The 16,721-nt window shown below is 42.2% G+C and overlaps 1 protein-coding gene and 1 long non-coding RNA gene across 2 annotated transcripts; one reads left to right on the top strand and one right to left on the bottom strand.

Annotated features, from left to right (window-relative positions):
* Nucleotides 1–1,496: 1,496 nt before the first annotated feature.
* On the bottom strand, nucleotides 1,497–15,238 carry LOC116244470 (transmembrane 4 L6 family member 1-like). The gene is made up of 5 exons (XM_031616158.2): nucleotides 15,068–15,238; nucleotides 11,086–11,151; nucleotides 4,857–5,002; nucleotides 3,902–4,088; nucleotides 1,497–3,399 (listed from the first exon to the last, which is right to left on the bottom strand). The coding sequence occupies exons 1-5, from the start codon at nucleotides 15,236–15,238 to the stop codon at nucleotides 3,379–3,381; spliced, it is 591 nt and encodes a 196-aa protein (XP_031472018.2). The 3' UTR covers nucleotides 1,497–3,378.
* On the top strand, nucleotides 7,164–15,501 carry LOC149920318 (uncharacterized). The gene is made up of 2 exons (XR_016463432.1): nucleotides 7,164–7,227; nucleotides 15,026–15,501. It is a non-coding gene; the product is annotated as an uncharacterized LOC149920318 (long non-coding RNA).
* Nucleotides 15,502–16,721: the final 1,220 nt, after the last annotated feature.

Raw genomic sequence — 16,721 nt, 5'->3', positions numbered from 1 at the left:
GATTTACTGCTGACCCACCGAAGGCACTGCTTTCTGAGATACAAAGGCAGCACATCTTCATTTCATAGAATCTCAGAATCATTAGGTTGGAAAAAACCTCCAAGATCATCCAGTCCAACCATCAACCCAACTCCACCATGCCCACACACCACATCCTCAGTGCCACATCTCCACATTTCTTGAACACCTCCGGGGTCCGTGACTCCGCCACCTCCCTGGGCAGCCTGTGCCACTGCATCACCATTCTTTTGAGAAGAATGTAGAGCAGTTGTAGGACAAAATGTAAGTGAGAACTTTACACACTGAGATGGAAGAGACTGGAGAAAAAGTGTATGTAATCTAATTGAAGCTGGGGTGGTTTTGCTGATATGTAGTGTCTACAAGAAGCATCGTACGGGCATGAAATTGCATTAAGACCAATTTCCCATTGAGTCTGTTGTTGTGTTCTTTTGCCACTAGGTGACTCTCAGTTATTGCATCTATTGTATGAAAAAGAAGGAGAAAGGAGAAAGAGAAGGGAGAAAGGGAGAGGAGAGAGGAGAGGAGAGGAGAGGAGAGGAGAGGAGAGGAGAGGAGAGGAGAGGAGAGGAGAGGAGAGGAGAGGAGAGGAGAGGAGAGGAGAGGAGAGGAGAGGAGAGGAGAGGAGAGGAGAGGAGAGGAGAGGAGAGGAGAGGAGAGGAGAGGAGAGGAGAGGAGAGGAGAGGAGAGGATGCCCCTGAGATGTCCCTATGGGCAAGCAGATATTATAGAGCACCTGTGAAGGCACATGCCCTTCTGGACCTGCAGTCAGGATATTCTAGGATACCTTCAGTGACACAAAGGATAAATATTTGGGATACTCAACTGACCCAGCCTGTGGTTTCCAGCCCAGATATTAATCACATCCTTAGCCCTGGCAGCTACAGCACCAGGCCATTGGTCTCTGAAGCAGTTTTTCAAATAGTGTGCTTGGTCTACAGTTTTATTACTGTAACCCCAGGAACACTTTCTTTCATTTATTAGGAGCATTATCCTAACAAGGAGTATTATCTCTTCTGACCAGCACAGCTTTGTATCTGGCTGATCTTCTCCATCATTTTCAGCTGTAGGAGGAAGAGAAGAATTCAACTTTTTTTTTTTTTTTTTAATCCTTGCAAATAGTTGGTCATTATATCTGTCTGAGTTTTGACTTTAATTCTTTAGGGTGAAAATATAGATATGGAAACGATAGATGTATAGATAGATAGTTAGATTGAAGACAGATAAGGGACAAGTAGAAATAAAAGATAAGAAGAATATTGTGATTTCCTTAGTTTTACTAAATTCTTCATGCGTCCAGTACAAAATAAAAGAAATAATTCTTTCCATTTTGGAAAAAAAAAGACCACAACTGAAATCAGTAGCAACACCAATTCTGAAATTCTAGTTTGAAGCCTTGAGCCATTTAGGTCACACAAATCAAAGCAGAACACAATTTCAGAATAGCAATATTTAATATTTACATCTATCAGTGAAACCAGTGATTACAGAGGTGTCCCCATTAGTATACAGACACAACACTAAGCATCCCTGGGGCAGGACAGCTGGGTACAAAGAGGTGGCAGCAGTACATTTACCTTTCCGTGGAATGCTAGATACAGGTGAGTATCTTTCCTTGTACTGGTTCTGGAGCAGCACAAACTGAATCTCTTGTTGAGATAAGAAACAGGGTGAAAAAACTTCAAGGATGAGGGCAGGGCTGATGTTTAAGGGCCATGAAGATCTCATCAATCCCGTCTCTCAATCTGACTACATACTAAGCATCCTTCTGGCTGCCTCCTTGACTTCCTTTGCAGTTGAATCAATTGGTGTCTGTTTTTTTTTTATGGTGGTATTGCACAGGCTTTGCTGCTTACAATGCACATCAGATTTGAGGCCACCTGACAAGTTTGGATGCACCTAAATCACATTGGCAAACCTCAACCAGTCTTACGCTCTCTTTACAACAGGCATTTTAAACTTCATAGGTCATTCTGCTTGCTTCCAGGGGTGAAGTTATGCTTCAAGGAAGTGTCTGTGTGCTAGTCTTAGCACTACTGACATTTCCTTCACCAGTTCTTGCAAAGGGTTCGTGTGCTGCATTAGAGGATGGCAAATATGGTGTATGGAAGGTCTGGGTGTGCACAGAATGCTACAATACAGAAATATGAACAGTTGACTGAGAAAACGTAAATGCCTCTTTTTGGAAAATGGATTCCAACAGTTTTAGATATATTCAGGTTTTCATAACTCTCTACAGGCATTCAGGATGGATAACAATTACAGTTTGCCTGACTCAGGGAAGTCATGCCCAAGAACAGCCTTTGAGGAAGACAGTGACTGATGGGGATTCTGAAACTTGCCAGTCATGGGCTTTGGCATGAAAGGCTTGACTGTGAATGGTGGTGAAGAATTATGCAGCTCCTCCTTGGGATTACTGTTGCTGTAACAGTAAGACTTATGCAATTTGCTGCCTTTCAGATTATATCTCTGATTTGTTACTGAGCTGTGTGTAATTACTCACCTTATTGATTTAATGTTTTTCTTTACCAGTTAATTGCTCGTGCATGTGATCTATTCTAGAACAGCCCTACAAAGCTGTGTGGAATTTAGTGAGACTTCTACACAGTCTTGTGAGGGCAAGATTGATGCTGAGGTTCTCCTTTGCACTTAGTTAAACTCTTGCTCCAAAATATATGGTCTGCATTGACCAAAATTCTCTGCCAGGGCTACTGCATGTAGCAGATGCACCTGAAGAATTGAGCTTTGGTGACAGCAAGATAGCAAACACAGGGATTTGGATCCAGGGTGGCTGAAGGAGGTTAAAGTCTGCGTGCATCATTTGACTCTGAAGTGCTGTGGGTGCAGCTCAATATATTCTCTGTGGATTCTAAATTAAAACTGGGTTCCCAGGTAACAAGGTAAGAGGAACACACATGTGAGCTCAAGGTGAGTCTGGAGAAGACAGGAAGCTATTTACATCCAGGCAGAGCTATTTACATCCTGCTTTGTGCAGTTGATAAATGCACACATTGTCAGTGATTCGGTTTCCCGTGAACACAAGAGGGCAAATGATGAGCTTCTATGTGGGGACCTTACTTTATACATAAACATGGCAGACTGGAGCAGACAGATCTGTGTTTTTGGCACTACCTAAGTTTCAGCAGGAGTATTTAGAGAGATGAAAATCTCTCTCAGATGTGAATGACCTAGCCATTTTCAGTCTTGATTTCTTCATTAAAAAAATCCATTTTACTCCCCTGAAGCTGCTGAAAATTTGTGGGTTTCTTTGTTCCCCCTCATAAATACAGCACAATGCATTATTTTTGTAATATCTGACTTTGCAGCTCAAGGCATGTCTTGGTATCCCCTGCAGGTGGTTCACATTCCCGAAATGTTTGTCTGAAAGGCAGTGAATGAAAAATGGTTAATTAATATTCCAGAGGGACATCAGACTTCATGCAAGCATCTTGTACAATGAAAGCAAAGATTGGAAGGGTAGCAGTGGTGATAAAAGAAATAGGAAAGAAGTTTTCTACTGTTCTGTAAAATGACACTTTTACCAATTAAAATTCCTCTATTTCTTATATTTCCCACTTACACATTTTTGGAGGGCCATTACACTTTATTCAAAAGTCTTCTTGAGCAGGAAAACAAATGTGCAGCTGAATATGGGAAGTATCACACTTCTCAGCTATTCTGAAATATCTGAGAGCTGAGTTATCCCAGTCTACATTGAAATGATTTTTTTTGCACATTGATAATGTGCAAATGCATCTGAATTGCCTCTGTTTTCCAGAGGTATTCAGTCAGGGTTTGTGCATCTTTCTCTGATTAAGTACCATTACCATTAAAGAAGTGGTAAGAATGTAAAGCTCTCTGTTATCTTTTACTGCATACCAACCTTTCTTCTCCTCATACATGTGCCACACACAAAGCCAATGAGTCCATTGGTGACTTGAATTAAGCAAAGAATTGCTTCAATCACACCAATGGCCAGGAGAACAGAGAAAAGGACAGTGTTCCAAAGGATGATGTTTTCAGGTTCTTTGCAAATGCTCCATGTTGTCTGGTTGAACAAATAATTGTATCTATTATAAAGAAGAATATTGGCAATGTATTAGAGAATTTGAGAATGCTTTCACCTGTATGCCATTATAGAACAGCTTTGCATTTTCTGGCTTTACATTTTTTGAATTTGTTTGCACAGTGTGAAAAGGGAGTCTCAAATTATACTGCAATTCGTAAATCTGATTATTCTCTTCAGGATTCTCTTTGCAGAGGTGCAATTAATGACTATACCCATGTTTTTCTGCATGCTCACAGCAGTGCTAAAACCTAAGGGGAAAAGTATCCAATGGTTTTAAAATATTTCTCCATATTCTCCTTTTCTGCTGAGGTATCTCAGCCCATCCATCATCTCTAGGTCTGGCCTGAAGAGTGTGGTTGCCAAGTTTGTCTTTAAAGGATCAAAGGAGATTTTTGTTTTACTTTTCAGAAGTAGGCAGAGTAGACTGAATTCATGTTGATTTAACAGATTAATATGGCATAATTATCAAATGCTTCCTCTTGACTCTGATGACAGTCACAGCTCATCGCTCAGCTGCCTTTTGAAGGCATGGTGCGACACGCACAAGGGGTTGCTGACAAGCACAATGGGAGAAACGTAGGCACTTTGCCTATAGGTAAGCTCTTGGCCAAAGGGATGACCAGCTGGAACATGCCAGCTCAGAGGAGCATGAGTTTGGGTGTAGACAGTGTTGACCATCTGTTCACTTAAAAAAAATAAGTTTTCTATGAAAAGAAGAACAGTGAAATCAGGGAACACAAACTGAGAGGAGCCAGTAAGTCATACTCACTCTAGAGTGTTGTTTCTGAAAGGATAGAGGTATTCTCCATCACCTGTGTCACACAGAGGGCCCCCAATCAACCCCATTGAGGAGAAGACTGCGCAGTACACTCCGCCTGCAAACCCCAGCAGAGCCAGAAGCACTGACAGCAGCATCTGAAAGGGAAAAGACCTTCAGTATCACACACACATAGGCACCGAATATCATGGAAAGCTTACACTGAATGGGAAGGAAGCTATCTGTTTCCTACTGTATGATAAAAGTCATAGGATGATATCTGTGGAATAAAAGATAGCTGACTTCTAACTAGTTCAGCTATCCTAGATATTAAAGGGTTTCAGATTGTACGTGTTTTACTTTTAAAAGTAGGTAAGACCAGAGATTTAATCGTTCTTAGTTTTATTGTTATAAATCTGATGAGCCATGAATGAAACTGTGATATGATGTGGCCTATTTCACATGACTTGTCATTCCAAATTATTCTCCCAGAGCACCTCTCTCAGCCCTTGAACCAACTGAAGCAAGCAATTTCTGAACCAGGTATGAAAGCAGTGAAGTATGCATTAGTAATTTTTGTCAATTGATGAGAAATGTAACAGAGTCTTTCTTATTGCTGCTTTCCTTCATTTTGCAATAGCTTGAAATGTGGTAAACACCACTCGTTGAGAATTCTGGTCCATGTGGCAGTGAATAAATGGTGGCTTCAAATGAACAGGCTGCCCAGAGAGCTGTGGTGCCCCATCCCTGGAGGTGCTCAAGGCCAGGTTGGATGGGCCCTGGGCAGCCTGAGCTGGTGGGGGGCAACCAGCCCACAGCAGGTTCCCTGAATGAGCTTTAAGGTCTCTTTTAACCCAACCCAAGCCATTCTTGTTTCTATGATAGTATTTTGGGTACCCTTTTTAAGGTATTTTCTCCATTTATTTCCATGCTCTGTTTGACTTAAGTCAAAAACTGGCATAAACTGAGAATTAACACTTCTCAATGTAATGTTGGTTTTAATAATTAAATACATAGAAAGCTGTTTAATTTCAAGTGTATTTCAGATCTTACGTCAACCAGTAATACATCAGGTGCCAAGATTTTCAAACAGTAAGACATTATGTATTTTCAGATTTTATATTTGCACCTTAGCACAAGGAATTTTAACAAATACTAATCATGTTTTAAAAATACATTTTGTTTATAATATACTCTTTATTTTCTCTATAATCTGTCAGGAACATATTCCTTTGGAGGCAGAACACATCTTTTAGACAGGGCTCTCAGACATCGGGGTTTTGGGTGGTTCTTTGTGGAGCCAGGAGTTGGACTCAGTGATCACAGAATCACAGAATCACCAAGGTTGGAAAAGACCTATAAGATCATCCAGTCCAATCATCCACCTATCACCAATGTTCTCGCTAAACCATGTCCCTCAACACAACATCCAAACGTTCCTTGAACACCTCCAGGGAAAGGGACTCCACCACCTCCCTGGGCAGCCCATTCCAGTGCCTGGATCCTTGTGGGTCCCTTCCAGCTTGGGATATTCTGTGTTTCTTTACCTCCACAGAACTGTTCCCTTTGTTCCAGGGCAGTTTTCCACTAGTGAATGGGATGTATTGCTGTCTGTAAATAGGAATAAGACACTCAGGCAGGTGCTACTAACATTGCATCTGGGACAGGCAACCCACTGGTTCAGTGAAGAGTTCTTAACAAGGCTTGTGGTTGTTCACAGCTCTGCCAAGAAGAAGAGAAAAGAAACCCTGTGGCCTGAGGGTCAGGGCACAAGCAAGCCTGAGGAAGCACATGGAGAATAGTCCCATCCATGACTTGGGTTTGAAGCCAGGCACTTCAGGCCTCCATTTCCCCATAGCCAGCAAATCCCAGTGACAACTATCAGTCCAAAAGGAAGGCCCTAATGTCAGCTGCTCTGCAGAGCTCTGTACTGCAGAGCCAGATGGAAATATCCACTGTCCACCATGGAGATTTATGACACAATCTTGAAAACAATTCCCTATACAGGCACGTTCAAGCTGGTGGACGCAGTTTCCAACTTGCCAGAGGATGACATTACTGCTTTTTGTACATTCTTGCCTGTTGTCAGCTGTGAATTGACTCATTTTGTGTGTTCTTTGCCTCTATAGCAATCCCTGGATTGCAAATTGCTGGGGTATCTTGGGAAAATTATTTCATCATACTGATTCACAATTCTGTCTGATTTTTGCCGAGCTGGATGCTCTTGTCTTTATCTGCATGTTGGCTGAGTTGTGTCTTAGTGGAGGGTTATGGTCAGCAAAATGTAGGTAGTCTGGTATTGTCCTGGATCAAAGCAGTGCCTGGGTTGTAGCTGATGCCTTGCCTCTCATAATAAGATCACCAGCTGTGCTTCACAGTGACGGTGAGTGACTGATACTGTGCCTGAAACTCCTACCTGAGCTGAACCATTACTCCCTGTCTGTTTCCTCATTTACTTCATCTGTGAGTTCTACATCTTGGTTAAAGGACTTCATTTATGATACTTTCAGCTCAGCACAACAGACCTATTGACAATTATGATAAAAAAAGACAAATGCTTTCTTTCTATTACTGTTTTACAGTGGTTAGTGCTAGTACTAGTAGTACTAGTAGTACCTGTTGGTTCTAGCTTTCGTGATTGTTCTTTAACACAGGATTTTATCCTTTGAAATTTCTTGGCTGCATGCTTGCCTTCATCTCACATGCTTCTTTTACTGTGCCTCTGATCATATAGCCAAAGGTTTACTTGTCACTGAAGGGGACTCAGCTGCAGTTGTTGCTGCAGTGTAGCTGTTGAACTGGCTCTTCTTGGCATTTACTAGACACAGCTCCCCACTAATTCTATGGTTCTGGAGATTTTTCTATAGGCTTGTTGCACATTCTATGGAAATCCAGTTTTATTAACTGTCTCATCATCTCAACTGTTCAGCATTTACCCTTGTTATACTATTTTCACTTATTACTTGTTTTATATATTTATATATATATATATATTTATGTAATTTCCTCATTTTTCAGTTGCAGTATTAAGTCTAAGCTGGGATGCTTGAGTTTGTAGAAATTATTATTTTTTCATGGCCTGACTACCTCCTGAAAATATTTTGCTATCATTTTTGCTGATTTTGCTGACTGTTTTTGCTTTCTTCTGCAGTTTCAATGCTTTATTCTTCACAGTTAGTTTGTCTGTGCTGAGCTAATGAAGACTTTTAGCATTCATTCTTTGAGCATTTGCACCAGCCACTTTGGTGAAGTTTCTTGTGTCCCAGCTGCTACTGCTCTGCACTGCTCCTTTTTGCCCTGTTTTTCTGTTTCCGAGTTTGTTTGGTTTTTTTTTTTTTGTGTTAGTTTTTCAGGAATTAATAACCTATCTGGCTATCTGGATATCTTGCTTATCTAAGTTGTTTGTTCTGGAAAGCTGTTACATCTATTCTTGTTCCATCAGTTACTACTAAGGAAGGTGTAGTGGGACATGCTGCAGTGTGTTTGCTGAGGCAATGACATAAGCTGTTTTTCAAGGGGCTTTTTTTCCTTGTTGTGCCAATGCTGCTAATCCTTTCAGTGGTGTGCATGCTAAGCTGCAGGACACTGAATCACTTTCTACATCTCTTACTTTCCAAAATCATTACTTCATAATGCAAGAACAAGAAGCCATCCAGATGCGTCGGCTGGGAACAATTTTAAATGGATTAATAAAAAAAATTACTCAATGCAGCACATCATCACTATGAACTGGAGAACACAAAAGATGAATAAAACAATGAGAAATATAGTAATTATTATTACTGCTGTTGTTGATACTTAGCATGGAAGGACTGTGATGAAGTCTGGAGCTATTAAACTAGGAATTGCACAAATGATCATAGGATAGAGTCTCAACCCTGAGGAAAATGGCAGTGTTCTGATTGAGTAATAATTTGGAGTATTATGGGTTCTCTAGCCCTTTTCCTTTCTCTTTGAAAAGCAATGCTGAGCATTGTCTAAGTGACCATTTTACATCTAAGGTACCTGAGCAGAAACTATCCTTGGACCTCAGTGATGCCTGAGTAGCTCCAGTGAGTGTTATTTCTCTACTGGTGGGTAGAAGATGGTGGACAAGACACCAAGACCTGTGGATCTCATTTCAGATCCTCGCAGAACTGCCACTGTGCGTGTCTGAACCAGTCCCAGAGCTCTCTGCTCTCCAGAGCCTGGTGACTCACATCATTCCCAGCTTTGGGTACGCAGCCCATATGGTCAGGATGTCTGAGGAACCTTCTGGGTCTCTGTACATTTTTTCCCACTATGTCCAAAGCAAATTTTTCCTAAGATTCTTTATCCTGAAGAAACACATCATTGGTCTTCAGATCTCCCTACAAAAGCTGCCTCTTTTATAGAACTGTAGAATATCTCAAGTTGGAAGACACTGACGATGATCATTGAGTCCAACTCCTATGTTTTACACTGCTTAGAAATCACTTCTCCCCTAGGGCTTTGCAGGGAATATGCTCTTTACTGCCATTCGTAGCAGCTTGTTTTTCACCTGTGCACCCACCTCATATCTGTGTTGGGCTACATGCTGTTTATGCAATTGGATGGCTTGTACAGCTACTTTCATTTCCACTGTCAAGAGGTGGGCAATTTCCATTATCCTAGAAGTCAGATATTTCAAATGTGTATTGTCCTCATCAAGACTTTTCCCTAGTGTAGTCTGAGAAGCTCCATCATTTGGCCATTGGCTTTCTTTCTACAGATAGAGCAGAACATAAACCATTTTCTCAGTGATGTTTGTTGTATGCCTCTATAACAGCAAATGAGAATCGTAGAATTGTAGAATATACTGAGTTGGAAGGGACCTATAAGGATTATCCAGTTCAAATAAGGCAGAGGAAGAACAGTTTGTCCATTACCTATCAGTGCTGGGAAAATATAGACAGGATATCTGGCCACCAAGGGGCATAGCTGCATGTGGCAGGGGGGTTGGAGATTCATGATCCTTGAGGTCCCTTCCAACCCTGGCAATTCTGTGATTCCGTGATAGCTGGGACATCTCAAAGATCAAAAGGAGGGTGGTGGTGAGCAGAGGAGCACGTGGAGGTCTGCAGATGTGGGCTACTGGCAACACTGTGATACCACCAGAGTCAATGGGCTGAGGGAGAAACACAGCCTGTCCTGGGACATTTGACTTTCACTGTGTACTATTTATTGTTGGGAGGAAGGGAGAGCTCACATCCCAGCTCTGCAGTTGGCCCGCTTGGCCATCATTAGCAAATCCTCCTTGATGTGAACATGACATTCAGTAAGATCAATGTAATGGCTTGTCCTTTGGGACGAACTCACTGACATCCCAATGAAGAATGTTATTTTTGTATTATTCATAGTGAACTAAGTAAAATGAAAAATCTTGAAGAGGTAAAGATTATTTCATGGATCAAACTAAACATTAATTGGAGAGTGCAGAAGAAGTGCTTTATTGCATGGAATCTCTTACTATAGGTTGCTCTTGGGGAGGATACAGACTGAAAAAAAAACACGTAAGTCAGTTTATTCCTGCTAATGATGATGGCCTCAGAGAAGTCTGTGCCCTGGGCATGAAAATTAATGGAGATGTCTGTATAATATGCTGCTTTATAATATTCTTAATTATTGAGAGAAAAAGTCTCTCTGGCCTTTGTCTGGATGACGGAGAGCTCAAATTGCATTTGCACCTGTCATGTACACAGCCCTTGGGCAAATGCATGCTATGGATGAGAGCCTCCCATGGGGACCAGCCCTTGGGAAGCAGTGCTGGTTCCTAAGTGCCAGCCATGGAAGCTCAGGCTTTTAGTAGGTGCCCTATCTGCCCTTATAGAGGTAAGCAGGGATAAATCTATGGAAAAGAAAACTGCCATGGAGGAGTTTGGAGGAAAGAGGACCATCACTTCAAGCAGGAGGAAGCAGGAGACATGCTTTACTTTTTGCAGGGTGAGGTGAAGTATCTTTGCTTCCCCTACCCTCAGCGCTGTGGCTAAATGCCCCAGTACCTGCCCTGGCTGAGTACAATTCCCTTCATATCAGTGTCTGCAATATCATTACATTCTTGTCAGCTAAATGAGCTCTTTGCCCCAGCCCAGGGACGCTGCAAATCAAGCTCTTCTTCTGCATTTCCATGACTTGGCTGCTGATGGTGGTGTGACGGTTTGTTATTTTACGTTTCCACCTGCTGAGCAGCCATTTCAGAGCTATTGTGCAAACCCCACAGCACCATTTCAACACATCTACTTACCCCACATCTGTTAGCGCAACATCCTGCTCCGCCTGCTCCCAGCATCATGAATGCTGGCAAAATAACCTGCGAGAAAAGCACAAGTTGGATTGGCACACAGTCCTTCTGCTTGGGTGGCTGTTGAAGTCTAGGAGCTTCATGTTCATCAAATGCAAACTACTTTCGGGCTCTTCTCTGTGAGTTACACCAGTTGAGGTGCTGTGTTTGCTGAAAGTAACTAAGGAAGAAGAGTGGCATTACAGTTGCCTGGCAAGCTTCTAACACAGTAATTCTGCCTGCTAAAGCTATCTGAAGCTATACTGCTTATTCTTAGCAGGAGATTGTTTGGTTTTGTTCTGACAAAATATAATTTCTGCTCTTGAAATATTTCCTCCTGCTCCACTATTAGAGTTTGCTGCTGGAGCAATGGAGGTAGGAGGCCAACTATTTTGCCTTTTGCTGGTCTCAAACTTGAATCTCCATCCTCCACCTCCCATTTAAGTGCTAGGAAGGCTGCACTGGTCAGTCAGTCTCTCTCCCTGACCCAAGCTGGGACTGCTCCAATGGATGGGCCTGGAGGAAGCAGGTTGTGGTCAGGTCATTGGGGTGTAGATAAAGCCATCCACATCTTACTTGCATAAGCCATAGTGATATTTTGTGCCATGCCCTCCTTCCTCTCCCTCAGTTGAATGTTTTGTCCTGTGGGATACTGCCTCAGCTGGAATGGGAATTTTGAATTTTCATGAAAAAAAATATAATAAAGATAAACATGTTATCTTGAGAAAGTAAAAAACTTCCATGAGCCAAAACAAAACCTTTCCCTCTTGACTTTCACTTTAGTAGAATCTAAAGAGATTTCTGTATCCCTGCAGCAAGATTTCTTTTATAGGATCATAGACTCATGGAATCATTAGGGTTGGAAAAGACCTCCAAGATCACCTTGTTCAACCAACAACCCATCCTCACCATGCCCACACACCACGTCCCTCAGTGTCACATGCACACAGTTCTTTAACATCTCAGAGACAATGACTCCACCACCTCCCTGGGCAGCCTGTGCCAGTGCAACACCACCATTTCTGAAAAGAAATTTTTCCTAATATCCAATCTGACCCTCCCTGGCACAACTTGAGTTATGGTAGTTTAAATTCTTTATGCATCCTGGTCTAAATTATAATTGGGAAATCGGTTTTAAGCTTCCTGAAACACTTTTGTGTTTCAAAGCTTTTGTTCTTTGTGCTAAGCTTCCAGAAAACCTTCACAATGGACTTTAGTCAGCAGGGAACTCCCAGTTCACATCAGCTTTCTCCATGGTAATGAACAGGTGGATCTGGGCAGATACAATGCAGTCAGCTACCATCTGTATCTCAGGATGTCATGCCACTTACACAGGTGTTCTGGAGATAGGAAAGGCTGCATTTAGTTTGGTAGCTAGAGGGCAATAAAGCTTTTTATCAGTCTAGCTTTGCAGCCAAAGCACTCCTGCTGCTTTGAATCTGTCCACCACTATTACTGCATGGATTTCACAGAGCTGTGTAAGAGAACAGTATCATACAAAGTAGGAAATGGTCCCTGTAAAGTTAATGAAAGGAGGAGGGAAAAAAAAAAGAAAAAGAAAAATGGAAAAGATGTAAAATCAGCATGATGAGATGTCGTCTCATGTAGGAGATGAAAAGCAGAATGTTCACAGTGAATGAAGTCCAGGGAATTTATGTGTATATTGTGAAAATCCATTTAAGACTGTACAGGACAGTGTTACAAAACCTCCTTAGACTTGTAGCCCCAAAACATTTCCTGGTGCATTTACTCCTAGGTACATTTTATGCTCCCCTCAGGGACAGCCTTCAGCACCTACAGTGGTTGTTCAACCACAGATGGAGTCTTGCAAGGGTAGAGAAGTGAGATAGCCAACTCTTAAACACAAGTGGTCCCCAAGGCAGTACATTGCCACCTGGCTTTCAGGGTGAGCTAGCACTTCATCCCATTGAATGAGCACCCTGTCCTTCAGAACTCTCTCCATCAGAGGTTTCTCATCTAAGCTGTAAGCACTTTAATTTATTAGCCTGGCTCATCATAAAGGATCTGCCTGGCAGCTTTTTTTTTTTTTTTTTCTCTCTATCTGATTATAAACACCTGCTTTTTGATCCAGGAATGAGAATTTGTTAGATTTGGCTGCTGTCTGTAAAATGAGGACTGCAAGTAAGCCATGATTCAAACAGGCATTTCCCAGTGCTTCACAGAGGCTTCCCATCAGGTAGGATGTTACTATGGCACATGGAGAGAATCTTCATTTCTTTATAACCTAAACTTTGGAAATAAGTAAATGGAAAGGTTTTCATGTCATGTAAATTCCCATTAGAGAAGCAACAGGAGGAGAAAGAAAGAGCGAGACTGGCTGCTCAGCTAAGAAGTGTGCTGAAGACCTGGCTATCCATCAGTGGGTGAGTTTCCAGTTGGAGGCAAGTATGTTTTCATGGCGGAGAGCTGTGCAGCCCAGTCTTTCTTACTGTGGAGTCAGGATACTGCCCAGGCTCCAGTTATGGTTTTATTCTTGCCCTCTGCATTACCTCTCCTATGGCCCAGGAGCCAGATGCCACTTTTCCATGCTTCCAGCATCTGGAAGATGGAGCCGATGATCTTTCCCTACTCCACCTGTGGGCATTTCTCATACTGTCTTCTGGAAAACATGTACACTCAATGGCAGTATTTGTGGATTGATAATTACTCCTACTGCTGGTGTCTGTGTTTTGAAGGCCAATGCAAATGCTTCCTTCCCTCTCCCTTTGCTGTTCTCATTTTTAAAGTATGCAGTGCTGACCACAGGAAAGCCTCTGTGGCAGCCTTAAAAGAAGGCACGTTCTGAATGAGCTTGTGATGCTTTCATGCTTGACATTTGCCTTTTCTTTCATTGAACGCCAATGACTCCTGGGCTTGCAGTGATACCAATTTTCCACCGGTCTCTCATGTAGTTCTTCCTTTAAGCTTCCTGCCACACACTCATTGCTTACGTTCAAGCTCAGTGTGAATAATATGCCCAAGTAGCAGCTAGAAGAAGAAGCAGGCAAGCTGCTGGTGGGGAGCAATTTATTGAATGATCCTATACCACATTTCTGCAGGGGGAAATATAAGTCTGAACCACATCCATTGTAGTTTTCTATAGACTTAAGTGCTAGCTGGCCCAACTGAATAAGATTTACTTCTTTCTAAGTTAATTATTTCTAAACATTCAGTTTTCTGATGTGCAGATAGCCATCTCTGCACCAATTTACCATCTGCCTGGGCTGCATGACATTCACTGCTTGTCATATGCATGTCACTTGCTCAGCTTTTTGTCTGCACCTGAGTGGATAACTGAAAGAACATGCACAGAGTAGGCTTCTAATGAACTGGAAATATCACTATTCCCAAATATGTTCCCTTCTGGTTACGGATATTCAATTTTTTTCTAAGTCTTGGAATGGAGAACTGGTCACAAAACAGCACGCACAAATCAGACCAAATCCAAGAGAAGCTGAGTATGGAGGAGTGTGGGAGGCATTTGGGGTTCAAGTCCTTTTCAGCTCCACATTCACATGATGGTGGCTGGGTCACTAATGAACACCCACCAGAACACATTTCAGTTTTGCCCTTAATATTTTTAGGTAGGTTTTGTGAGAATAAAATCAGTGAGAGGAATAAAGAAGGACTGTATCCAAGGTGAAAGCTCACCACCTCTAGCTAGCTTAGGACCTCATCTATGCTTCAACTGCAAAGACATGATCACCCACATCACTGTTCTTCACAGTGGAAAGGCAGTCTTACTCATGATGTGGAAAAGCTGATGTTTATTTCAGGAATAGACTGTATTTCAGGAACTGGGACTTTTTTAGTCTTAAATTCTCATCTCTGCACTCTACCTTCCCAGTTAACCTACTCAGATGTTTCTGAAAAGGAATTAACATGATTTTTGTTACATTAACAGAAGTTCTACAAAACACAAACAGAAGAAACTCCTCTCTCTTACCAGTATTCCAGCTCCCAGAATGCCTTGGAAAAACCAGACCAGATCGGTTATCTCACTGAGCTGCAGAACTTGTCCATTGGGGAAGTACAGGAGGATGTTGGAGACTATAGCACACGCAGCCAGCGGGAACAGGGTGATCCCAATGCACCTCGAACACTTCCCTGTGCACATGGTGGCTCTCTGCTGGGGAAAGATGGAGGAAGGTTTGGATTACTGCTGCACTGGAGGCACGGAATTTCAGCAGTTTTCCTTCTCAGTGAAAGAGGAATCAGATGTGAAACAAGAAATGTTCTAGTTAAGACTGACATGCGCAATGTTGTCATACAAAGCCTGTTCTCTTCATAGCCTTTATTTAAAATGGAATTATTCCAAACTGGATTGTTTAAATTAGATTTATTTAAAATTACCAGGAATAAACAGATGTTGGTATGAAATGGATGGAGGGTTATATTTCAGTTGTTAATGGGTGATTGCCTGACTGGGAACATCGAGAACACCACTGTGGCCACACAAATGGATACCCTACCTGGCAGGTTTTCAAGTGGGGCTTAGGCCTTGTGTAGAAGATGAGATGGTGAAGTACCTGATGACCTGGTTTAGTACCAGACCTGGAGGCTGGTGGCCCTGCCACAGGCAGGGGGTTGGAACTTGCTGATTCTTGGGGTCCCTTCCAACCCAAGCCGTTCTATGATTTTATGGGTGCACTTCAGTCAAAACTATAGGGACAGTAAGAGGTGGATAAACTTTCATGGCTGTTTCCTGTGACATGCTAAATCTACAGATAAAGGTAGATAAGACTATGGGTTATGGGACTGCTGGCACCCATGATAAAGTATCCAGAAAAACTGTAAGCACATCTACTTCTGTGGCTATATGCTAAGGGTAGGTCAGAGAGCCATTCCACCTCATTTTCAGAGATCTGTCTTAATGTGTAAAACTGCAGCTTAACATTTTACAGTGGTTTTTAAACCCAAAGAATCACTTTTTGCAATCAAAGAATCATCACAGATAAGGCTCTGCTTGGAAGAGATCTCTGCAGGTCTCCAGCCCAACCTCCTGCTGAAACCAGGGCTGCCACCAACACTAGGTATCTGCATTGGCCCTAGCTTTGTTTGGCTGAGCCTTGAAAAGCCCCAAGCATGAAGTTATGACCACTACTTTTGGTGACTTGTTGCAGGACTGCCACATCATATAAGTGAATAAATCTTTCCTCATGTCTTATATGAACTTCACAAGATGGAAACACTGCTGTTGTTCCTTATTTTATCCTCTCCTACCACTCCGTCACCCTTGTCACTCCCTCCAGTAGTGGTGTAGGTTGCTATTAGATTCCCTTCACCAAACCAAACGACTCCAGTTCCTACTACACCCAAGCTGCAATCTATAGCCAAAGAGAAGGCTGATCAGTACAAAACTGGATCCATATACATTTCTCCAAGTAAGACTGGGAGATTCAGACTCCTGGAAAGGAGATTACTGAACTTTCATGTTGCTGTTAACTTTATGGAATAAACTGATCACAACTTCTTCATGATCAGGAAGTATAGCTTGGAGATAAGAATGCTCTGGAGAGACCTTACTGTGGCCTTTCAGTATTTAAAAGGGGCTTATAAGAAAGATGGAGAAAGGGTTTTCACCAGGGCTCACAGGGACA

This window comes from Phasianus colchicus, chromosome 1 (assembly GCF_987193195.1).
Source record: "Phasianus colchicus chromosome 1, bPhaCol1.hap1.1, whole genome shotgun sequence".
Lineage (NCBI taxonomy): Eukaryota > Metazoa > Chordata > Aves > Galliformes > Phasianidae > Phasianus > Phasianus colchicus.
Note: the sequence above shows the minus strand (reverse complement) of the source record. Positions and strands in the feature narration are given on the sequence as shown.

What these genes read in the sequence shown, in the direction of transcription:
- LOC116244470 (XM_031616158.2), bottom strand. Translation starts at nt 15,238, where the DNA reads ATGTGCACAGGGAAGTGTTCGAGGTGCATTGGGATCACCCTGTTCCCG. An exon ending in GTTGCGCTAACAGATGTGGG is followed by an intron (nt 5,003 to 11,085) that starts GTAAGTAGATGT and finishes TTTCCCTTTCAG; the next exon opens with ATGCTGCTGTCAGTGCTTCT. An exon ending in TTCAGAAACAACACTCTAGA is followed by an intron (nt 4,089 to 4,856) that starts GTGAGTATGACT and finishes TCTTTATAATAG; the next exon opens with ATACAATTATTTGTTCAACC.